The 26,100-nt window shown below is 46.0% G+C and overlaps 1 protein-coding gene across 2 annotated transcripts in view; it reads right to left on the bottom strand.

Moving 5' to 3' along the window:
* LOC116977450 (adhesion G-protein coupled receptor D2-like) overlaps window positions 1-26,100 on the bottom strand; it is a 316,744-nt gene that overhangs the window by 55,682 nt on the left and 234,962 nt on the right. For both annotated transcript variants that reach the window (XM_033027889.1, XM_033027890.1), the window contains one exon: window positions 25,160-25,242. In XM_033027889.1, the coding sequence (XP_032883780.1) occupies window positions 25,160-25,242 (83 nt within the window). The remainder of the gene's footprint in view (window positions 1-25,159; window positions 25,243-26,100) is intronic.

Raw genomic sequence — 26,100 nt, 5'->3', positions numbered from 1 at the left:
CTGTGGAGAACATGGATAGGTGACGTTTCACAAAGTGCTGGAGTAACTCAGCGGGTCAGGCGGAATCTCTAAAGGACATGGATAGGTGACGTTTCAGGTCGGGACTCTTCCTTAGCAATTAACTGTTCATAATCTTCTTTCATATTGGAGGTTAGTTGAGTTAAATTGATTGTCACGTGTAAAGCTTTTGTTGCATGCTAACCATTCAGCGGAAAGACAATACATGATTACAATCGAGCCATCTACAGTGTACAGATGCATGATGGATCGATTGTAATCATGTATTGTCTTTCCGCTGACTGGTTAGCACACAAGAAAAGCTTTTCAATGTACCTTGGTACACGTGACAATAAGCTAAACTAAGTTAAAAGTAAAGTAAAGGGAATAATATGAATAATTTAGACGAATAAGTTAGAAGCAACGCTCTGAACAAGTACTATACATATTGCATTTTTCAGTCTTTTGTGAATTGTGGGGGTGGAGGGGAGGTGGTGGGGGGGGGGGGTGGGGTTATAGAATTTAGACATGGTGATGGGGAAGGACTGGTGGTATTTTTCCAGGTCCGGGAGGTGGAGAAATTCCCAAGAATTCGGTGCACGGTCCTGGCCCGAAGCATCACCTATCCATTTTCTCCAAAGATGCTGCCTGCCCATGTTACTCCAGCACTTTGTGCCTATCTTTAGGAAATATTCAACAGCGCACAAATAATTTACGTACTAATTGTTCCTGCACAAGTATTTCCAGGAGATTTTTCTCACAGGTCAAAAGATTTTCAGACAACGCATCTAAAAGGAAGAGTCGTTAGTGTTTTACTTCCTTCTCAGTAACACAAATAATCTGGTTTTGCTCTTGAGGAAGTCAAGCGATAGGTCCTATCATCGTTTAAGAACATTGCATTAATTCTGTGCTATTTTCTAATGAGACTGCTTACAGATTAATGATTTCAGCAGTGAACACATACTGAATCTTGGATACAAAGTGATGGAAATAGGATTAAAACAAAGAATTCCAAAATTAGAGTAATGATTCACATTCCTAAATGTTATGCAATGTTTACACAGAATATGCTGGTAATCTATGGAAAATTATTTCAGACTCAAAATTAAACTTAAAAAAATTAATAAGCCAGCACTTGAACGATGTCTTAGAAATCTCAACTCCCTCCCATACTGCTAATAATTTACGGAATAAGCTGCCACCTAGTGCTAAAAACTCCCTCTCTACATCGAGAGAAGTAAATCGGTGCTTCCTGCAAAATGCGGATGTTTAAACTCAGGGCAGAAGTTTTGAAGAATCTATTCCCCTCATTGCAGGAAAATGATGAAGAGCTTAAAATGGGACAATCTGGAAATTTAATATCTGCACATTTCCTTGTAGCCAGCGATAACAAAAGGCATCTTCTATATTTCTGACGCTTGGGTCATTGACTCCCGAAGATAGAGTATTCTCGGGGAGTCAATGAAAAGCTGGAGTAACTCAGCGGGACAGACAGCATCTCTGGAGAAAGGAATAGGTGACGTTTCGGGTCTTCAGACTTGTCTGACTCTCCCAGTTGCTAAACACTTTAACTCCCACTCCCATTCCCACTCTGACCTTTCTGTCCTGGGCCTCCTCCACTGTCAGAGTGAGGCTCAGTGCAAATTGGAAGAACATCGTCTCATATTTCGCTTGGGCAGCTTACACCCCAGCAGTGTGAACATTGACTTCTCTAACTTCAAGTACCCTTCACTTTCCCTCTCTCTCCAACCCTCCCTCATCCCAGTTCTCCCACCAGTCTGACTGCTCACCTGATTAAGTTTTATCTCTGTATGCTTCGTTGTCACATTCCGCATGCTAACAATGATTGATTCTACATTTCCCTTTGATGTCTGCTTTTCACACCTTATCCATCCATATATCTGTGTCTCCCTCTCCAATGACTCATTCTGAAGAAGGGTCACGACTCGAAACGTCACCCATTCCTTCTCCCCAGAGATGCTGCCTGTCCCGCTGAGTTATTCCAGCATTTTGTGTCTATCTTCAATAATGTACAAGCTGCTGATCATTTGATGGCATTCTATTCATTGGCCAATTGACCCTTTGCTTGTTCAGACATCTAGCTGAACTGTTGTGTAGGAAGGAACTGCAGATGCTGGTTTAAATCGAAGATAGACACAAAATGCTGGAGTAACTCAGTGGGTCAGGCAGCATCTCTGGAGAGAAGGAATGGGTGACCTTTCGGGTCGAGGCCCTTCTTCAGACTGATGTCAGGGGAGAGGGAGATACATAGACAAGGAAGTGTGGGGTGTGAAAACAGGACTAAGGGATTGGAGATCAAGGGACATGTAGAATAGATCATTGTAGGCTGGGAGAAGGTAACAACAAAGCAAACCGAGATAAAATGTAGTCGGAGACAGTCAGAATGGTCGGAGAACTGGGAAGGGGGAGGGATAGAGAGAGAGGGAAAGCAAGGGTTACTTGAAATAACGTGGGCTGTTTTAAGTTTTCAAGCTTTCTTTAAATTCTCTGACAACCTGAGTAACCCAACACAATGATTTGATGATTCATCTTTGGTTTACAGTGAGTACGTTTGGCCTTGCTATTCTGAAAACCTTAAAATCATTCAGTGATCCTCCAAATTACATCTCAATGACACTGCAATAATTGAGTACTGGATTTGTGCCATGTGAGTGAAGTAACAACACAATTATATTATTTATTTCACAAAGATAGGTTTACCATTGTTATACGCGCCTCCTTAGACCAATACAGCATGGCAGGAAACATAGAAACATAGAAAATAGGTGCAGGAGTAGGCCATTCAGCTCCTCTAGCCAGCACCGCCATTCAATATGATCATGGGTGATCATCCAAAATCAGTAAGAGCTATATCAAGTCAAGTCAAGTTTATTCGTCACATACACATACGAGGTGTGCAGTGAAATGAAAAGTGGCAATGCTCGCGGACTTTGTGCAAAAAACAAACAAACAAACAACCTACAAACAGAATGGAACAGAATCACATATTCTTTTACATATTAAATATTGTGCGCGGAAGGAAAAAGGGAGAAAAAAAACAGCAATTTTAAAAAAAACTCTCTTGCAAACATCCAGTGAATCGGCTTGCAGAGAATTCCACAGATTCACAACTCCCTGAAAAGATTTTCCTCATCTCAGTCCTAAATGGTCTACCCCTTATTCTTAAACTGTGACCCCTGGTTCTGGACTCCCCCAACATCCAATCCCTCAAGAATGTTATATGTTTTTATAAGATCCCCTCTCATTCTTCGAAATTCCAGTGAATATAAGCCCATCATGTGGTGAAACATGATGTAGTGTTTGACGGGTATTCTTGTGACTGGAAGGCCCTTATCAGAAGGTTTCACAGGCTTCAGATACAATATCTCAATAAATTAGACAAATATGTAGGGGGCAGGAGAAAAATATTTGCAGATGAGAAGGTTGGTTTAGACTGAGCCAATATGGATATGGAGAGTCCAGCCAGTTAGGCACTAACTATAACACGAACCATACTTTGGTTTTGCACTAACATGTCCTGATTTAGTTTAGAGATGCAGCGGGGAAACAGGCCCTTTGGCCCACCAAGTCCACACCGATCGCCGATCCCCACACATTAACGCTATCCTATACACACCAGGGACAATTTTAAATCTACACCCAGCCAATCAACCTACAAACCTGTACGTCTTTGGAGTGTAGGAGGAAACCGAAGATCTTGGAGGTCATGGGGAGAACGTACAAACTCCGTACAGAGAAGCACCCATAGTCAGGATCGAACCCAAGTCTCTGGCGCTGTAGGGCAGCAACTCTACTGCTGCACCACCGTGCCACACTGAAGGCCAACTTGCTCATGTAGACCAAGATGCCCCATCTACACTGCAGGGTCAATGTCTTCACACAGAGGGTGGCGAGTGTTTGAAACAATATACGAGGGGAGGTAGTTGCGGCAGCTACTATAACAATATTTAAACCAGGTGGGTGCATGATAAAGGTTTAGAGGGATATGGGCCAAATGCAGGGATATGGAACTAGTGAAGATGGGGCATCTGAGTCAACGTGGATGATTTGGGCCGAAGGGCCTGTTTCTATGCTGTATAGGAATAAGCAGCGTTTCGGGTCGAGACCCTTCTCCTACCCTGGTCAGCAATACTAAACACACCACGTGGTTGCAAAAGACCATTGTGCCCTATGTCTGAAGCAACTGAATTTCAGTGGCACGATCAATTCAGCACCAGAGACCCGGGTTCGATCCCAACCTTGGGTGCTGTCTGCGTGGGGTCTGCACGTTCTCCCTGTGACTGCGTGGGCTTTCTCTGTTGCCAGTCAACAATTTCTTCAGCTACTCATCCCCACATTTCGCAGTGTCTGATTTTCAATGGTCTTTCAACTGGGTTTGTTTGAAGATCTGTTGAAACGCTAGATAAACTACATCTAACACAATAGCTGTTGTTGCTTGAAGATGGACACAAAATGCTGGAGTATCTCAGTGGGGCCGGCAGCATCTCTGGAGAGGAGGAATGGGTGATGTTTTAGGTTGAGACCCTTCTTCAGACAAGTCTGAAGTTTAAAGAAGGGTCTCGACCCGAACGTCACCCATTCCTTCTCTCCAGAGATGCTGTCTGACTCGCTGAGTTACTCCAACATTTTGGTTATGTCTTTGGTGTAAACCAGCATCTGCAGTTCCTTCCTACCCAACCACCGCTCCTCGCTCATCTCATCAACACCACACCATTGGCCAGGGACAGCCTTTGTAGTGTCATTTGCGGAGCGTGAGGGAGGGAGGACCTTACTTTGTTCCGAACTGTAATCTATCTCTGGTTTGGGTCAGGACCTCTGCCTCGGCACCTTAGAGCTGTGATTCAGCCTTGAAATCCGATCACAGTGAAGGACAAGAGGGAGCCCACCACGAGCGGTGGCCGCTGGCTGCTTCAGAAGCTCAGTGTCTGGGCCAGCTGTGTGTGGCAGGTTTTACACATCATTAGTACAGAAACACGATCAGCTTACGCTGCATCGATGAGTTGAGAGGCACACTGTCTGCCGGTGGGCAAACCAGACTACAGAGCATTCACCAACTCCATTCTAACTGCAAGTGAAAACTCACTAATGTGTAACAGCATCTCCACTCATACTCCTCCGAGAGGTGATGAAGTGGTTTTAAAGATGTAAAAGGAAGTACGAAAATGAATGATCAAACGCTGGTTGTTCCAATCAAGCACAGGAGCTTCTGGAGGTTGGCCTGTACACTGGGTGGGTCACATTCATGTGAGGCAGCGGCTCAGAGCTCCTTGTCTCTTGACACCCCACCAGCAATTAGCCCGGGCACACTGCACCTTATTCATTGTAATTGTACACGTTGGGGTGGCACTGGGGCGCAGCAGTAGAGTTGCTGCCTGTCCCACTTAGGCTATTTTTTAGTCGACTACAGGCGACTAGGCTGTCGCCACATGATCGTCAGGGTGTCGCCTGTATGGTCGTGAGTCGTCTCCTCAGTCGCCCAAAGAGTCGTAGCGTCTTTCTGGTCGCCGCTGGATTTTCAACATGTTCATAGCCTGATGTAGGTGATGTCGCAGGTTGTCGCCAGGTGGCGTTGGTTGTCGCCGGGTGCTGACTTTGGTGAATTCCATTGGCGACTACCTACGTCAACCGGCGACGGGTACCGGCGACTGAATTGTCTTCAGTTGTCGCCGACAGGGTCGTACCTTGTCGCGTTGACTTCGGTTGTCGTCTGTGTGGTCGTGGGTTGTCGTAGGTGGGCGTCCTAATGGGTCGCCGGTTGTCGGTAGTTTGCCGTAGCTTGGCGTCGACTAGGAGGTAGGTTGTTGTAGCTTGTCGTAGACATTGTCATAGGGGGGGTCCAGTCGCCAGTTTTGCGGCGACCTGTTACAACTATGATAGTTGCCGGCAGTCGACTAAAAAATCTCCTAAGTGGGAATCGCCTAAGGGGAGACCCAGGTTCGATCCAGACTACAGGTGCTGTCTATATGGAGTTTGTACCTTCTCCCTATGACCACGTGGGTTTTCTCCTGGTGCTCCAGTTTCCTCCCACACTCCAAAGATGTGTAGGATTGTAGGTTAATTGGCTTCGGTAAAATTGTAAATTGTCCCTAGTGTATAGGGTAGTGCGAGTGTATCGGGTATTCGCTGGTCTGTGCGCTGGTCTGAAGGGCCTGTTTCCAGACTGCATCTCTAAAGTCTAAATGAAAGTCCACAGTTCCTCCAGCATTTGGGTTACTTTCAGGTTCCCTGCATATCCCAAAGTTTTCTAGGTTAATTGGCTTCAGAAAAATAGTTTTCTAGTGTGTGTAGGATAGCGTTAATATAAGGGGTGATCGCTGATTGCTGCAGACTCGGTGGGCTGAAGGGTCTGTTTCCATGCTGTGTCTCCAAAGTCTAAAAGTCATTCTGTTGTTGACTACCATGTACATTGCTGGGAGTTGCAGAGACTAGGAGTCGGAGAAAGGAGATCAGCCAAATCTCAAGGCTAGCCCAGCTGCCCACGGATATGTTGCCTCCAGCAATAACAAATTAAAAGATAAATACAGCAGACAAATATGCTTTTAAAATATCTCTGCCAATGTGTGCACAGTATCTGCCTAATCAACATAACAAGCATGCAAGCAAAAGCAGGCTTCATTTGGATCATAGACCCCCTGCTTACGAGGTCGACCATCAGAATTGACTTTATATTCCACACTTCTACAGAGAGCATGCTGACTGGTTGCATCGTGGCCTGGTTTGGCAACTTGAACGTCCAGGAGCGGAAAAGGCTACAAAAAGTTGTGACCACTGCCCAGTCCATCACCGGCTCTGACCTCCCCACCATCGAAGGGATGAATTGGAGTCGCCGCCTCAAAAAGGCAGCCAACATCATCAGAGACCCACACCAACCTGGCCACACACTCATCTCACCACTGGCATCGGAAAGAAGGCACAGGAGCCAGGTTCAGGAACAGTAACGTCCAGGTTCAGGAACAGCTTCTTCCCTACAGCCAACAGGCTATTAAACACAACAACCACATAAGCTATGAACTACAATAGACTATTATTATTATTATTATAATTATTGCACTGTTATTATTTGGGGGGTTTTCTGAGGTTTTTTTTTGTTATATTATTTATTATGATTATATATTGTGTTGTGCTGCTGCAAGTAAGAATGTCATTGTTCTATCTGTGACACATGACAATAAAACACTCTTGACTCTTGCATTCCTCTCTTTCCAACCCTCCCCCCCCCCCCCCCCTCCGAGTTCTCCAACTATTTCACTGCCCTCCTGATTAATATTACTGATTGTATGCCTCCTTGTCACCTTCCCCTCAGCTAACAATGAACCATTCTACATTTCCTTACTATCGTCTGGTTTGATCGGTCTTTTCCACACTTTACCCTTCCATATCTCAGTCTCCCTCGCCCCTGACTCTCAGCCTGAAGAAAGGTCTCGACCCGAAATGTCACCCATTCCTTCTCTCCAGAGATGCTGCCTGAGTTACTCCAGCATTTTGTGTCTATCTTCGGTATATACCCAACACCTGCAGTTCCTTCCGACAGAATTGACTTTGTGTTATTCATCATGAGCAAGACAATAGTTTCAAAAGCCAGAGTTTATGTGGAATCTGTTTCCAGTGAATGGTAGCTCTGTGGTGAGTGGGTCTGCTATTGTACAGCTCGGCTGCTGATGGAGCAGTCCTGGTAGATCTACCCAAGATAGTGCTGCAGTAACTCAGCAGCTCAGGCAGCGTCTCTGAGGAACATGGATAGGGACATTTTGGGTCAGGACCCATCTTCAGACTGATTGTAGACAAAAGTGCTGGGGAAACTCAGCGGGTGCAGCAGCATCTATGGAGCAAAGGAAATAGGCAACGTTTCGGGCCGAAACATTTATATTTATTCTGACGAAGGGTTTCGGCCCGAAATGTTGCCTATTTCCTTCGCTCCATAGATGCTGCTGAACCCGCTGAGTTTCTCCAGCACTTTTGTCTACCTTCGATTTTCCAGCATCTGCAGTTCCTTCTTAAACATTCAGACTGATTGTACTAGGGGATGGGTGGGGGGAGGACTAGAAGAGAGGAGGGGCAGGACAAAGCCTAGTAGGTAACAGGTTCATACAGGTGAAGGGAGTTTGTAAGTTCATAAGAGATAGGAGCAGAATTAGGCCATTCGACCCATCTAGACCCATAGATTCAATCATGGCTGATCTATCTTTCCCTCCTAACCCCATTCTGCTGCCTTCTCCCCATGACCCCTGACACACATACTGATCAAGAATCAATCTACCGTATCTCTGCCTTAAAAATATCCATTGACTTGACCTCCACAGCCTTCTGTGGCAATGCATTGGACAGATTCACCGCCCTCTGTCTAAAGAAATTACTCCTCATCCCCTACCTAAAGGAATGTCCTGTATATCTGACCCTATGACCTCTGATCCCAGACTAATTTCCACTCGTGGAAACATCCTCTCCACATCCACTCTATCCAGGCATTTCACTATTTGGTAAGTTTCAATGACGTCCCCCTCATTCTTCTGAACTCCAGCGGGTACAGGCCCTTTCTGATGGTGGACAAAGGCCAGAGGTGCAAAGATAGATGATGTGAGACAAAAGGATTGTAGAGTTGCAAATTGTGAAGCTAGAGGAAGGAATGTAGGGGGAGGGGGGAGGAAATAGGTGGGACACGGGGGAGAGGGGGAGATTGTGGGGGAAGAAGAAGATGGGGGGTTTTGTAGTTACCTAAAAATGAAGAATTCAACATTCATACCGTTAGATTGTAAGTTTCCCAATCGGAATATGAAGAAGAGCCCTGACCCAAAACGTCACCTATCCATGTTCTCCACAGATGCTGACTGACCCGCTGAGTTACTCCAGCACTCTGTGTCTTCTTTTTCTCTCATCAAGTGTGTTTGAGGAAAGTCAAGCATCCAATGAAGAGCATTTTATGTGTACAGGAGAAAGCACAGGACCACTGTGGGGCACATCAAGAAAGGAGGTGTGGGACATACTCCACACAGACCGAGCAATGGCTGACAGATAGACACTAAATGCTGGAGTAACTCAGCGGTACAGGCAGCATCTCTGGATAGAAGGAATGGGTGACGTTGCGGGTCAAGACCATTCCTTCTAACCAGAGATGCTGCCTGTCCCGCTGAGTTACTATGGCATTTTGTGTCTATTCTCAGTGTAAACCAGCATTGATTGATTGATTGATTGATTATTGATTGATTATTCCTTTAATAATCCTTTTCAGGAAATTACAGTGCCACGACAGCTTCAAGACAAACATAACACCACGCTTTCATACATAACAAGTTAAAATACGTTAAAATACAAGTTAAAATACAATTAATTTAAAAAAAGTGCAGTTATTTATGCTCATTATAAAGTCTTATAGCAGCTGGTAAACAGGACTTCCTGTATCTCTCCGTTTTGCACATTGGTGCAATCAGCCTCTGACTGAAGATGCTGCTCTTGATCACCTTCAGGGCATGGAGTGGGTGAGTGGGGTTTGTCATTATGGAACCTAGTTTATTTATCTGCAGTTCCTTCCTACACACAACAGATGACAGGATGTGTTTGGTGTTTAGACACTGTACACATCCTGCCGATTAACGTCCAGGTTCAGGAACAGTTTCTTCCCTTTCGCCATTCGACTATTAACCACTACAACCTCAAATAAGCTCTGAACGACTTAGACTATTATTGTTATTATTGCACTATTATTGTCTGTTTATTTACATATGTATGTGTGTATCTACTGACATATTGCCTACATAACTAAAACTCCGATCTTGGTACAAAAATGGTACGCGATAGTGCTACGCTGTTTAGCCACCTTATTCACCACTCTCCTGTGCTGCAAGTTTTGTTCGATCAGTGGTATATTTTAAAAGTTATTAAGGTTTAAAAATCTAAAAAACCGCGCATGCGCAGATTGGTCTCCTCTCCTGTCACTCACATCTGGGACGGCGATGCCTCTTCCTGCACAATCACTGCACCGATTAGCCGTGTCCACTGTCAGTCACCAGCACCCGCCCGCCTCTGCCCGCCCGCTTCTGCCCAGCGCTGTTTCCAGTCGGTGCGGCCTCCGGTCAAGGCAATGGGGGAGGTGAGGAGGGAGACTAGGGGAGGAGGGGGAATAGAGGGAGAGGAGGGGGTAGGGACGGAGAGCGGGGAAAGTGGGGGAAGTGAGGTGGGACAGTGGGGGAGGAGGGAGGGATAGAGGGAGAGGAGGGGGTTAGTGAGGAGAGAGGTGATACGGAGGGAGGGAGTGACTGAGGTTACGGGAAAGGAGAGGTGAGGGAGGGATTGGGGAGGGTAGGAGAGGTGAAAGAAGAGGAAGGTGAGGAGGGAGAGTGGTGGAGAGGGAATAGAGGGAGAGGAGGGGGGGAGTGGGGGAGGTGGGGGATAGAGGGATAGGAGGGAGGTAGCGAGGGGAGAGGAGTTATGGAGGGAGTGACTGAGGGTAGGGGAAAGGAGAGGGAGGTGAGGAGGGAGAGTGGCGGCAGGGGAATAGAGGGAGAGGAGGGGGGGAGGGGGTGTGTGTGTGGGAGGGGAGGGGGGGGCGTGTGGGGGAGGGGGGAGATTTTTAAACCTCCCCGTTTGCATTAGACCACCGATCGGAACGAAACTTGGTGCAATCGCAGCGTAGGAGAACGGTGAGTAAGCTGGCGAAAAATCATAGCGCTATTGCGTAACGTTTTTGCGCAAATACAATGATCGCGCAAACCAGAAGATAACAAGATCAGAGCTTTAGTGATAACAAGATCAGAGCTTTAGAGATAGATAGATAGATAGATAGATAGATAGATAGATAGATAGATAGATAGATAGATAGATAGATAGATAGATAGATAGATAGATAGATAGATAGATAGATAGATAGATAGATAGATATGTGTGTGTGTGGTTGGGTGTGTTTACATGCATATATATATATATACTAGACCAAGTGCAGACCCGTTGGGTCTGTTCCCCCAACGTGCGGTTGTGGGGGGGAGGCGGCATGCAGCGTCACGCACACTAACTATCCCCCCCCCCCCCGCACTCACGCTAATTACCCCCCTTGATATTATATTAATATTATTAATTTGCTCCTTTTACCCCATAACCACCCTATCTACTGACGCATAGCCCCCAACTTACAGTCACATCTAGAGAGGGTGGGAGGGGGGGGTTTAGAGAGTGAGGGCAGAGAGAGAAGGGGCAGAGACACAGAGAGAGAGGCAAGAGGGAGAGGGGGTGGCGAGGAGGAGAAGACGGAGGGTGGGTGAGAGGGGAAAGGTGGGGGTGGAGGGGAGGAGAGAGAGAGGGTGAGAGTGAGGGGGAGAGTGGTGAGGGGAGGGGGGGAGAGGGGAGGGGGAGAGGTGAGGGGAGGGGGAGAGGTGAGGGGAGGGGGAGAGGTGAGGGGAGGAGGGGGGAGGGGAGAGGTGGGGCGCAGGGAGGGTGGAGGGAAGGGGGGTATGGGAGTGTGGAGGGGAAGGGGGTTTTAGGGGAGGGGCAGGGGGGAGGGGAGCTGAGGGAGGAGTGGGAGAAAAAGAAGGGAGAAAGTGGAGGGGGGAGGAGGAGAGGGGGGGGAGGATGAGGGGGGTGAGGACAGGGGGGAGGAGAAGGGGGAAGAGGAGAGGGGGGGAGACGGAGAGGGGGGAGAGAGGGGGGAGTGAGGGGGTGGCTGAGAGGGGGGTGAGGTGAGGGGAGGGGGAGAGGTGGGGAGCAGGGTGGGGGGTGGAGGGAAGGGGGTAGGGGTGTGTGGAGGGGAGGGTGGTTTAGGGGAGGGATGGTGGGGGATGGGATGGAGGGGAGGAGGGGGAGGAAAAGAGGGGAGAGAGAGGAGGGGGGAGTGGAGAGGGAGAGGAGAGGGGGGAGAGGAGAGGGGGGCAGAGGAGAGGGGGGGAGAGGAGAGGGGGAGAGAGGAGAGGGGGGGAGAGGAGAGGGGGAGAGGAGAGGAGCAGAGCAGGTGAGGGGGTGAGGAGCGGAGGGGGAGGAGAGGGGATGGAGGAGAGGGGGGAGAGGAGGGGGGATAGGAGAGGGGGGAGAGGAGAGGGTGGGTAGAGGAGAGGGGGGGGAGAGGAGAGGGGGGGAGAGGAGAGGGGGGAGAGGAGAGGAGGGGGAGAGAGGAGAGGGGGGGAGAGGAGAGGGGAGGGGGGGGAGAGGAGAGGAGAGGGGGGGAGAGGAGGGGGGTGGGGAGAGAGTGCCTTTTTATTTCAACCCAAACCCCCCAAACAACCATTGGCAGGCAGTGCTTTTATACTTTAACCATATTTTCATTTTCAAACCACATTAAGGGTACTTACTCACGGTTGTGTGGACATGTATTCAGTGTTATTCACAGCTCAGAGAAACGTAACCCTCTGCCTTCCTCCAGCTTGCAGACTAATTGAGGCACACCACTTCCTGGTTTGATAGTCCATCCTCCCTGCCGCCAGCGGGGGCAGCAGAGAGAATGGGGAATTTTGTAAAATCATTAATATCTCTGTCATTTTTCATCGACTGGAAAAATCCTCAGCACACATGTGGCGGAGGGCGGCTCTGAGCGAGGTGGCCAAAAATGGTGGCCATAGTTGGCGGCGTTCTCTCGGAAATCGCAGCACAGATTGCCAAAACCGGTCAAAAACAGACTTTTAGTAATATAGATATATATATATGATCTATATATATAAGTGTATTTGTGAGTATATATATATATATATATATATATATATATATATACATATATACATACACTGAACTATTTTTGTTCTTGTTTATTATATTGTTTACAGTGTACTATGTTTACATATTCTGTTGTGCGGCTGCAGGTAACAATCTCATTGTACTATCTGGGACATATGACAATAAAACACTCTTGACTCTTGACATTGCCAGCATCTCCATCAACACTCTGTTCCACAGCAACAGCAGGTTGAACTGAGAAAGTATCTATTGTTGTAGGAAGGAACTGCAGATGCTGGTTTACACCAAAGATAGACACAAAATGCTGGAGTAACTCAGCAGGTCAGGCAGCATCTCTGGAGAAAAGGAATAGGTGACGTGTCGGATCTGAAGAAGGGACTCGACCCGAAACATCACCCATTCCTTCTCTCCAGAGATGCTGCATCCATTGACTCCACACACACCCATCACAGGGACTCTGTTGCAAACGCACTTTTAGCAATTCTGTGTTCAGACTGGCTACTGAACAGAACATTACACATGATGTTATGGGACAGTTAATCTGCTAATAAATCAAATCAGACCATCAGTTTGCGTCAGGCTGCCCTGTATATTGGTTTCAGTGTGTAACTTGCATTTGGAGCTGATTTGTAACGTGGAAACGGCACTATTTTTACTGTCACTGTGAGATTAGATTTTGCAAAGTGACAAGGCTACTTTAATCATTAATCGACAATCCAAATCAGGCATCAACGGACCGATAAGTACGTATCAGTTACTTAATCAAGAACATCACATTGTCCTGATTCCCAATGTTAAACAAGTGGGAATCTGCACTAAATATGCTTTGTTTCAAGTCTAAAAGGCCTGTCCCACTTTGGGCATCATTTGCGCGTCATTTACGCAACATAATTTACACGTCACGATGCACGTCGTGACTCGCACGTGATGCGCGCTTGGCGTGCATTACCTGCGCGTGGTGATGCATGGTGGCACTGGCAGTGACGCGCGGCCCCAGGATTTTGGGATTCACAAGTGGGACAGGCCCTTAAATTGCCAACGTGCTGCACGATGAAGGTGCCAGGCGGGGGGGCTACAGTGACCATCAGAGTGGGAAGTGTACATACTTTTACATTGCTTGGCAAGGCCAGCAGCATAATCAAGGACGAGTCACATCCTGGCCACTCCCTCTTCTCCCTTCCCCCATCGGGCAAAAGGTACAGAAGTGTGAAAACGCACACCTCCACATTCAGAAGGTAGACAAAAGTGCTGGAGAAACTCAGCGGATGAGGCAGCATCTATGGAGAGAAGGAATAGGCGATGTTTCAGGTCGAGACCCTGATTCAGGGACAGTTTCTTCCCAACTGTTATCAGGCAACTGAATCATTCTACCACAACCAGAGAGCAGTGCTGAACTACAATCTACCTCATTGGTGACCCTCAGACTATCCTTGATCGGACTTTGCTGGCTTTCCCTGCACTAAACGTTATTCCCTTATCATGTATCTATATACTGTAAATTGATCGAATGTAATCATGTATAGTCTTTCCGCTAAATTGGTTAGCACGCAACAAAAGCTTTTCACTGTACCTCGGTACACGTGATAATAAACTAAACGAACTAATTACCAGAAATCTTATCTTTTGTAGTATATGATGTACTGTTGCAATTTTTCAATCATGAGATCAGAGTACCAGAGAATTTAAAAGCAGGGCAGATCAGCATTAAACAGTCGGCACCTTCGCAGAGCTGGGAATGTAATAGTGAGTGGTTCTCTCACACTGATGATAATATGGCCCCACCGCACCCATTACTGTCACCAGCACAAAGACTCGGAATTTCCCTCCAACCTATTTTACAGGAATGTGAAACAAATATAATTGTTGCTAACTGTAATGTCAGAGGAATGCCAGACAGGCTATTTCTCACTGAGGCACAGACGAAAGATCGAAGGGTCTTGACCCGAAACGTCGCCCATTCCTTCTCTCCAGGGATGCTGCCTGTCCCGCTGAGTTACTCCAGCATCTTGTGTCTATTGAAAGATCGAATCGTTTAGTTTCAATATCTCCGTGTTTCAAGGCATGCAGGAGAATTCATAATTTCGGAGGAAGTGCTTAATTGGCACCAGAACAAGGACCTTGGACTATAATTTTGCTGGGCTGAGTAAATTAATGCTTATTGCAGGTGTGTAAAAGTGCCTTGCACAGGAGTTAAGATTCCAACAGTTTAGTTTGATGATAAATGAGCACATTCTCGATTATTCTCAGGGGAGGAGGGTTGGGGGGGGGGGGGGGGGGGGGGGGGGGGGGGGTTGGCGAGCAGCTGGGGGGAGGGATGCTGAACTGCACATGGGTCAAACAGGAGCCACACATCCTTTCACTGAGTCGACAGTCTGGTCCCACATTTATCACAGCCAGTGGCTGAAGCACTCAAAGTGTAGGAAGGAACTGCAGATGCTGGCTTACACCAAAGATCGACACGAAAAGCTGGAGTAACTCAACGGGACAGGCAGCATCTCTGGAGAGAAGGAATGGGTGACATTTCGGGTCTGAAGGAGGGCCACGACCCGAAACATCACCTATTCGTTTTCTTCCGAGATGCTGCCTGACCCACTGAGTTACTCCAGCTTTTTGTGCCTCTCTGTGGAGGGACTGGTCGGATGACATTATGGATCAGGACCATTCTCCAGACTCTTCAGCTGAGGATGTACGACGACAAGAGGAGTAGCAAAACACAACAGCTGATTTCCACATGTTGTTCCACAGTCACAGGTCACAGGCCCTATTTAGGACATATCCATCCACCAATTACCTATTTACTTTTCCCACTCAGCTGTTCAGAGGTGGGTAGAAAAGGGCAGAAACCCTTTTCATTTTCATTACATAGAATCACTACTTGCCTGCGCAAAGGTGAGAACCAACAATCCACACTCTGTTCTGACCAGCGCTTTCTCTCTCCACAGAAACTGCCCGACCATTAGTGCAGTTTTAGATATACAGTGCGGAAACAGGCCCTTCGGCCCGCCAAGTCCATGCAGACCAGCGATCCCCGCACAGTAGCACTAGCCTACACACACTAAGGACAATTGTTTTACATTTATACCAAGCCTATTAACCTACAAATCTGTATGTCTTTGGAATGTGGGAGGAAGCAGAAGATCTCAGAGAGAGCTAGATAGGGCTCTTAAAAATTGCGGAGTCAGGGGATATGGGAAGAAGGAAGGCAGGAACTGATTGGGGACGATCAGCCATGATCACATTGAATGGCGGTGCTGGCACGAAGGGTCAAATGGCCTACTCCTGCACCTATTGTCTATTGTCTATAAAACCCACGCAGGTCACGGGGAGAACGTACAAACTCCATACAGAGAGCACCCGTCTTCAGGATGGAACTCGGGTCTCTGGTGCTGTAAGGCAGCAACTCTACTGCTGCGCCACCGTGCTGACCCAATGAGTGTTATTTCATATTTCCAGCATCTGCAGGTTTCTTTGACTTCCGATCCAGAGTTGGCACCCAATTTACCACATTAGCAGGTTGATGTCTGTGCTGCCGACAGCTCAGCTTAAATGGGCTAGCTGAGGTTCCTGGTCAGCTGCAGCCTGCAATTGCCAAGCGCCACAGGAAGAGGTAGATGTGAGGGGAGAGGAGCGGCAGTGTGCACACAGTGTGAAAGTTATGGTGTGGATTTTAGGCTCATGGTGTGAGCTCAGGTAACAGAGTGACAAGATCAGATTGTGAATGTGGGGTGGGAGGCAGAACAGGCATAGACACGGAGAACTGCAAGTGCTGATTAATACACAAAAGGTCAAAAAAATGCTGGAGTAACTCAGCGGGTCAGGCAGCATCTGTGGAGAACATGGGTAGGTGACGTTTCACAGAGTGCTGGAGTAACTCAGCGGGTCAGGCAGCATCTGTGGAGAACATGGATAGGTGACGTTTCACAGAGTGCTGGAGTAACTCAGCGGGTCAAGCAGCATCTCTGGAGAAGAAGGTACACAAAATTGCTGGGGAAACTCAGCGGGTGCAGCAGCATCTATGGAGCGAAGGAAATAGGCGACGTTTCGGGCCGAAACCCTTCTTCAGACTGGACTCTAGTTTAGAATCCTCTGCCCAGGGGATAAGCCTACGCTTGTTTGTTTGTTCGTTGGCACTGTGCACACGGCAGCCAGACAACAGTCGCTTGTCTTTTTCTTTTTTCTTCACTTTTAATTGAATTTTAATTTCACGTTTTCGTGTACCTTGTTGCGTGTTGTGACTGTTGGCAGACCAATTCCCCTCCAGGGATGAATAAAGTTCTATGGTATCATATCCTATCTATGAGAACTTGTGTTTACAGGCCTGTTAAGCTGCTGCAAGTAAGAGTGTCATTGGCCCGTTGTCGGTACCGATGACAATTAAACATTCTTGACACTTGAGCCTAAAGTGTGGCAACTCTGCCTTTACCAGACTGTCATAGTACCACATCTGCTGAGACTGGGCCAGGATTTTCTGAAGCTGATGTCCAGCTACTGCTAGTTTTGCTGGTTGTGCTTATCCCTGATGTAGAAGGGGAACATTGAGCTCTGCTGTTAGAGCTTTGCATTATAAATATTGTATCGCTAATGTGCACGTCTATGCATTTACGTTGGTATCGTGTTCGGACTTGATTAAAATCCTTCTGTCACAAATGCACTGAGCTGACTCAGCAGCAGTGAATTAATAAACAAGAGACTTATTGACATTGCTGTCTGCTTTTGATAGATTGTAATACGCAGACTTACAAAAACCTGCACTAGAACTGCACACTTCTCTACCTTAATTTTGCAACACAAACTGCAATCCTCAACCCGTAACCCCCATCCACAACAGTAAAAAAAAAATTAACCTGCTGAATGCTCTGCCGAGGTCAGAGGGCATCTGTTCCGAACATGTTCTCTCAGATGCATCATCCATCAAAAAGGTCAGAGGTCGGCCACCCCCAAAAACACCCAAGACCAAATTTGGGATGAACTTCTATGAATATTTTTGTCTTGGCTATCGAGTAATTTATTCTGCTCCTTTAATTAAATCTGCAATTTTACATTTGTGAATGAGAGGCAGGGAATGAAACAGGCGGCTGAGGGTTGGAATATTCTGTTATGTTCCGATCGCTATGCGATAGGAAATATGTGTTTAAGCTGGAAACGCCACAGAAGACTTTCAAAATGACGTTTGCAGGACTGGAGGTCTAGAGTTATGAGGAGAGAATAGATAGGTTGCGACTGGTACTCCTGGAAGGAAAAGGCTATTGTGTAACCTTATGGAGGTTCATAAAATCATGAGGGGCATGGATGATGGATGATCAGACTCTTTCCCAGGGTATGGGAGTCCAACACTAGGTTGAGGGCGAGAAGGGAAAGATTTAAAGTGAATCTGAGGGGCAAGTTACTCATACAGAGGGTGGTGGGTATATAGAACAAGCTGCCAGAGGAAGTGGTAGATCTGGGTACAATTGCAATGTTTTAAAGCTATTTAGACAGGTTAATGGATTGGAAAGAATTAGAGGTTTATGGCCCATCTGCAGGCAAATGGGACCAACCCAGGAAGGCATATTGGTCGGCATGGATGAGTTGGTCTGAAGGGCCTGACTAGGACACCTGCTGTGACTGGCCCAATGGTGCATGGTCCACTCTGCATCAAAAGATTCTCGGCTGACACTTCAGTGGAGACCATAGGGATATCTAAAAGACAGTGCTTGATCCATTGCATTTTAAAGCAAGGCTAGTCAATGCTCTCAAATGAAGATGGACAACAGATTGAGGACAATAGTTATTACTCCATCAGATCATCTGGTCAATACTACAGAGCAGTTGGTGAGACTTAGCTGTGTGCAAGTAGCTCTTGCATTCCCTATATTACAGCAGTGATTGAATAAGAGATTGTAGGACCCTCATGAAGTTATGAAAGGCACCATGTCAACACAAATGTCCTTTTCCTCTTCAAATCGGTATTTAATGAGGTTGATTCAGGGGAATAGTTAACCCTTTCTGTTCTTATAGAATTACAATACCCAGACTTCAGCATAAGAACCCTTCTCATTTCACAGTGGCACAGTGGTGCAGCGGTAGAGTTGCTGCCTTGTGGCGCCAGATACCGGGTGCTGTCTGTACGGAGTTTGTACGTACTCCCTGTGGCCTGCATGGGTTTTCCCTGGGAGCTCCACTTTCCTCCCATATGCTAAAGACTTTGGTTTGTAGGTTAATTGGCTTGGTAAAATTGTAAATTGTCCCCAGTGTGTGTAGGATAGTGTTAAAGTGCGGGGATCGCTGGTCGATGCAGACTCAGTATCTCTAAACTAAAACAACTAAATGCCTCAATGGACATCATGTAACACAGACAATTACTCAATGATGGCAAATAGCAATGTCTGTAACAAATGGAAAGATAGCAATGTTCTTCAACAGTTTATACAATCAATCAATTTAAATGAAAGTTGAGCTGATGGCACAGATTGGTATGGTCTTCTGTTTGATGGTATAGATGTTATGTTCTGTTTGATGGTATAGATGTTATGTTCTGTTTGATGGTATAGATGTTATGTTCTGTTTGATGGTATAGATGTTATGTTCTGTTTGATGGTATAGATGTTATGTTCTATTTGATGGTATAGATGTTATGTTCTGTTTGATGGTATAGATGTTATGTTCTATTTGATGGTATAGATGTTATGTTCTGTTTGATGGTATAGATGTTATGTTCTGTTTGATGGAATGGATGGTATGTTCTATTTGATGGTATATATGTTATGTTCTATTTGATGGTATAGATGTTATGTTCTGTTTGATGGTATAGATGTTATGTTCTATTTGATGGTATAGATGTTATGTTCTGTTTGATGGAATGGATGGTATGTTCAATTTGATGGTATAGATGGTATGATAGATGTTTGCTGGTGCAGACATTTGTTTCGTTTGATGGTTTAGATGTTGAGTATGGTTTTCAGTTTGATGGTATGGATGATATGATAGATGTTACATTCTGTTGGATGGTATAGATGGTATGGTAGATGTTTGATGTTCGGTGAAGCCTACAAGCGTGAGGTGCTTTGAGATTGATGTCAAACTTTATCGCGAGACAAGGATGTTCAGCAACTGGTCATTGGGCTGTAAGCAACAAGTCTATGCAGAGAAACCACTACCTCAAGAGCTACAACATTCAGCAAGGGAATAGAATAGAATAGAATAGAATGCTATTTATTGTCATTCAAACCTAGGTTTGAACGAAATATAATTTCTACAGTTTTTTACATTACAAACACAATCCAAGACCCACACTTAACACAGTTTACATAAACATCCATCACAGTGAGTCTCCAACATCTCCTCACTGTGATGGAAGGCAAAGTCTTTATCTCTTCCCTTTGTTCCTTCTCCCGTGGTCCAGCAGTCCAACTGCAGTGTCAAGGCGAACTGGGGCTCCGATGTTAAAGCCCCCGGCGGGCGATGGTAAGTCCTGAGGCCGTTTAAGCCACGCCGGGCGATGTTAGGCCCCGGCTCCATGCCCTTAAACCCGCGGTTCCAGCGGGAGAAGTCGCAGTTGCGGAGCTCGGAAAAGCGGTCTCCCACCAGGGACCTGCGAGCTCCCGATGTTCCCGTCCACCGGGTCTGCGGCCGGTGCCTCCGAACTCCAAAAGTTGGGTCGCAGCCGCACGCCACCACAGCTCTTCCCGCTCCGAAGTTGGCCAGCTCCGCGATGTCAGTTCCGCAGGCTCTGCAACTGGAGCCCTCAGGTTAGTCCCGGCCGGAGGTCGTTGCCGGCTCCATGATGTTAGGCCCAACGACATCCGAGACCCGACAGGGAATAGTCGGGTCCCCGCACAGGGAAGAGATTAACGGTTTCCCCCACAGCCCCCCCCACCACCCCCCACATATACACAACTATAAAAAAATAATAAAAACTAACTCAAGACATACATTTAACAAGACAAAAATAAAAAAAGACAGACGACTGTAGTCGAGCCGCTGCCGTTAGGCGCCGCCACTGTACATGCAGAGGAGAAAATATATTTTACATTTGTGGTAGATCTGGTCTACAACCGGTCTACAACCGGTGATGAGGCAACAAACCCGGGAATGACACAACTTGCCAGCCAGTCTGCATGGACTTCCTTCAGCTTCATGAACATTGAATGGCAACTTTGACTTCCAAATGTTTGACACAGTAGCTGCTTTTGTACAGTCATTATCAACTAGCATTTATTTCGAGAGCACTAGAATATGGGTGTCAGAGGTTATAGGAGAATGCAGGAGAATGGGGTTGGGAGGGAGAGATAGATCAGCCATGATTGAATGGCAGAGTAGACTCCGGCCTAATTCAAGAGTAGGATGGCCTAATTCTACTCCTATCACTTATGGTCTTATGAATATAAAAACAGGGATGTAATGCTGATGTTTTATAAGGCACTGGTCAGATGGCATTTGGAGTATTGTGAGCAGTTTTGGGCACCAGATGTGAGGAAGGATGTACTGGCGTTGGAGAGGGTCCAGAGGAAGTTGACTCGAATGATCCCAGGGATGAATGGTTTATGATGAGCGTTTGATGGTACTGGGCCTGTACTCGCTGGAGCACAGAAGGATGAGGAGGGATTTCATTGAAACTTACCGAATAGTGAGAGACCTGGATAGAGTGGATGTGGAGAGGATGTTTCCACTAGTTGGAGAATCTAGGACCAGAGGCCAGAGCCTCAGAATTAAAGGACATTCCTTTAGGAAGGAGATGAGGAGGAATTTCTTTAGTCAGAGGATGATGAATCTGTGGAATTAATTGTCACAAAAGGCTGTGGAGGCCAAGTCAATGGATATTTTTAAGGCGGATTAGATTCTTGATTAGTATGCGTGTCGGGGTTATGGGGAGAAAGCCGGAGAATGGGGTTGAGAGAGAAAGATAGATCAGCCATGATTGAATGGTGGAGTAGCCTTGATGGGCTGAATGACCAAATTCTGCTCCTACAACTTATGAACATGAACTGGATTTACCAGAGAAACCTTAAGTTGAGATTGTATCTTGTGGCCTAAATTTTTTATTTTTTAGTTAACTTTGACAGATACATGGAAGGGAAAGGTTTAGAGGAATGTGGAGCTAACACAGGCAGGTGGGACTAGCGTGGATGGAGCATTCATGAGATGGGTCTAAGCCTAGGTGCTGTTTCCATGTGACTCTCGTGCATTGCTTCCTTGTTTTTGTCACTTTTTTCCTCTTAACCCAATGTTTCTTTCCATATCGATGTATCTTACTGCACCTGATATGACATTGAATGCATCCAACTCTGATTCAACTCCATGTCAGTCCTTCCCCGTTAATTCTTCAGTCACTTAATCTCATTAGTATTGTCACCATTATTTCAGGTGTCCTGTGCGTGCCATTATAAGATTATATGTCCAATGAACTGGTGACCAAAGATATTTGGGTCCATAAGGACATAAGAGATAGGAGCAGAATTAGACCATTCGGCCCATCAAATCATGGCTGATCTATCTCTCTCTCCTAACCCCATTCTCCTGCCTTCTCCCCATAACCCCCGACACCCTGATACTAATCAAGAATCTATCTATCTCTGCCTTAAATATATCCATTGACTTGGCCCCCACAGCCTTCTGTGTCAAAGAACTCCACAGATTCATCACCCTCTGACTAAAGAAATTCCACTGAAGAAGAACCATAAAGGTATTGTAACAAATCTAACTCATAAAAAAAGTGCAATGATTGACGTTACTGTAGCAAAGTCTAGGTGAAGTAGTTTTGGCACAACGCCAGATATGTTCCATCAACGAGATAAATGTTGATAGTTTTGTTACTCGTTGACATGGTGCAAGGTCAGCAGATATTGCCGTTCCGAACTGCACTTGAACCGAGCAACCAACTATTCCATTTCAGTTAGACCGGATCGGGCAAGGACTCTGTCCCCTTCAGCAAAGAACGTGCTTGCAACAACCTTTTACAACAATCAGCAGTCTGATAATCTCGTTCACTGATATCAATGCTCTGCAGATTTGTAACCCGTGTCCCTGATTTACTCACATCTCGTAGACTACTGCCTGACAAAACACCTCCACCACTGATTTGTTGTGGCAATACGTTCCTATTCCTCAAACCCAGTGACAGGAGTCGCTGCCTCAAAACGGCAGCCAGCATCATCAAAGACCCACACCACCCCGGCCACACACTCATTTCACCACTGCCATCGGGCTGAAGGTACAGGAGCCTGAAAACAGTAACGTCCTGGTTCAGGAACATCAGGCTATTAAACACTACAACCTCAAATAAGCTCTGAACTAAGACTATTATTGTACTATTATTGTTTGTTTGGTTTTTATGTGTACCTACGCATAAGTGTGTGTGGCTATATAAATACAGTATATGTGTATGTGTTTTTTTTTCTCATTTATTATACTGTTTAGAATGTACTTTACATATTCTGTTGTGCTGCTGCAAGTGAGAATTTCATTGTTCCATCTGGGACAAATGACAACAAAACACTCTTGACTCTCTTGAATCCCTGTACAGTTTGGAGTTTAAGAAAGCCAACACTAACAAACGATGCAACGAGATTTCCTCAGCGACTGCTTATCATTAGAACGAAAGCCCAAATTATCTCCAGAGTCTCTCCACCAAGTTCCTTCAAACTGAAATCAATTAGATCAGAGAATAACAGTCTGTGAACAGTATAGTACAGGAAGGAACTGCAGATGCTGGTTTAAACCAAAGATAGACACAAAATGCTGGAGTAACTCGGCGGGACAGGCAGCATCTCTGGAGAGAAGGAATGGCGGATGTTTCGGCTCAAGACCCTCTTCATTTTGGGTAGCAGTAAAAGGATTGGTCCAAGTCAGCATGGATTTCAAGTTCAAGTTCAAGTGAGTTTATTGTCATGTGTCCCTGTATAGGACAATGAAATTCTTGCTTTGCTTAAGCACACAGAAAATAGTAGGCATTTACTACAAAACAGATAAATGTGTCCATATACCATGATATAAATATATACACACATGAATAAATAAACTGGTAGTGCAAATAACAGAAAGTGGTTGCTAATAATCAGAGTTTTGTCCGAGCCAGGTTTAATAGCCTGATGGCTGAGGGGAAGTAGCTATTCCTGAACCTGGTTGTTGCAGTCTTCAGGCTCCTGTACCTTCTACCTGAAGGTAGCAGGGAGATGAGTGTGTGGCCAGGATGGTGTGGGTCTTTGATGATACTGCCAGCCTTTTTGAGGCAGCGACTGCGATAAATCCCCTCGATGGAAGGATGGTGATTTATGAAGAGGAAATCCTGTTTGACTAATCTTCTGGATTTTTTTGAGGATGTCACAAGTAAAATGGATGAAGGAGAACCAGTGGATGAAATGTATCCGAACTTTCAGAAAGCCTTTGATAAGGTCCCACACAAAAGATGAGTGTGCAAAATTAGAGCACATGGTATTGGGGGTTGGGTATTGACATGGATAGAAAATTGGTTGGCAGACCGGAAACAAAGAGTAGGAATAAACGGGTCCTTTTCAGAATGGCAGACAGTGGCGAGTGGAGTGCCGCTATGCTCGGTGCTGGGGCCGTGACTATTTACAATATATATTAATGATTTAGATGATGGGATTAAAAATAACACTAGCAAATTTGCAGATGACACAAAGCTGGGTGGCAGCGTGAACTGCGAAGTGGATGCTAGGAGGTTGCAGGGTGACTTGGACAGGTGGAGTGAGTGGGCAGATGCCAGGCAGATGCAGTATAATGTAGATAAATGTGAGGTTAGAATAAAGGGGGGGGCATTTAAAACTGAGATGAGAAAAAAAGTTTTCACCCAGAGAGATGTGAATTTGTGGAATTCTCTGCCACAGAAGGCAGTAGGTGGCCAATTCACTGGATGAAATTAAAAGAGAGTTAGATAGAGCTCTGGGGGCTAGCGGAATCAAGGGATATGGGGAGAAGGCAGGGTTACCGATTGTAGATGATCAGCCATGATCATATTGAATGGTAGTGCAGGCTCGAAGGGCCAAATGGCCTCCTCCTGCACCAATTTTCTATGTTTCTGTGTTTCAGAATGAGTCAGGGGAGAGGGAGACGTCGAGAGATGGACTCTCAGTCTGAAGGGTCTCGACCCGAAACATCATCCATTCCTTCTCTCCAGAGATGCTGCCTGTCCTGCTGAGTTACTCCAGCATTTTGTGTCTATCTTCGCTGTGAACAGTATATGTATGTACACTTGCACAGTATATATACGCAGTGGCACTGCAGAACACACACATGCAAGTCAATTACATGAATGTGTGCATATATAATTGTTTTATATACATTTGCATGCTTATATTCATGGACTTTTACATTAAATGTGCATGTTACACATAACAGACATGTAATATAGGAAACACAATCATCTGAAAACCTTAGGACAACAAAGGTTATTATCACAGCTTGCTTGGGTCAGATAATCACAGCATGACCATGTTGATGTTGTCTGGGCTACGGGTTTACAGGCTGGTACAAGAGGTTAGTGTGGAGACCATACCTTGGTGCAGGTGGAGGGGCTCTGAGAACAGCTGGACAGCTCATCATCTGCTCCTGCTGGCAGGCTGGGTGTGGACATCTGCCCTGTGGAACAACAATTACCAGAGGGGACAGTCACTGTAACATCACTAAACCCAGATCCAACTATACATCTGCTCAAGTTAACATTGAAAACACAGTGACCGAGGTGACTACTTCCTGGAAAGTTGCAACGCCTACTGCGGCACTGAGGCACTGAGTACAGGCGTTGGGATGTCATGCTGTAAGTGTGCAAGACCACACTCGGAGTATCGTGTGCAGTTCTAATTGCCTTGCTATTGGAAGAGTGTGATTAAGCTGGAACGGTACAGGAAAATTCACCAAGATGCAACCTGGATTGAAGGCTTGAGTTCATAAGGTCATAAGTGATAGGACCCATTCGGCCTATTAAATCTACTCTGTCATTCAATCATGACTGATCTATCTCTCCCTCCTGACCCCATTCCCCTGCCTTCTCCCTGATACCTGTATTAATCAAGAACCTACCTATCTCTGCCTTAAAAATACCCATTGACTTGGCCTCCATAGCCTTCTGTGGCAATGAATTCCATAGATTCTCCACCCTCGAACTAAAACAAACCTCCTCATCTCCTTCCTAAAGCAACGTCCTTTAAATCTGAGTCTATAACCACTGGTCCTAGACTATCCCGCAAGTGGAAACATCCAGTTATGAGGTTGGACAGACCCTGGAGTGTCAGAGGTTGAGAGGTAACTTTAAGGTTTGGGTTATAGAATTATATAAAATCGTAAGATGAAAAACCAGTCTTTAACCCAGGATAGGAGAGCCAAAACTAGAGCATACAGATTTAAAATGCGAGGGGGAAGATTTAATATGCACCCGAGGGGCAAGCTTTTCCACAGAGAGGGTGGCGGGACTAGCATTGACATTTTGGTCAGCATGAA

The sequence above is a fragment of the Amblyraja radiata genome, chromosome 10, assembly GCF_010909765.2.
Source record: "Amblyraja radiata isolate CabotCenter1 chromosome 10, sAmbRad1.1.pri, whole genome shotgun sequence".
Lineage (NCBI taxonomy): Eukaryota > Metazoa > Chordata > Chondrichthyes > Rajiformes > Rajidae > Amblyraja > Amblyraja radiata.
This window is presented reverse-complemented; position numbering and strand designations above follow the sequence as displayed.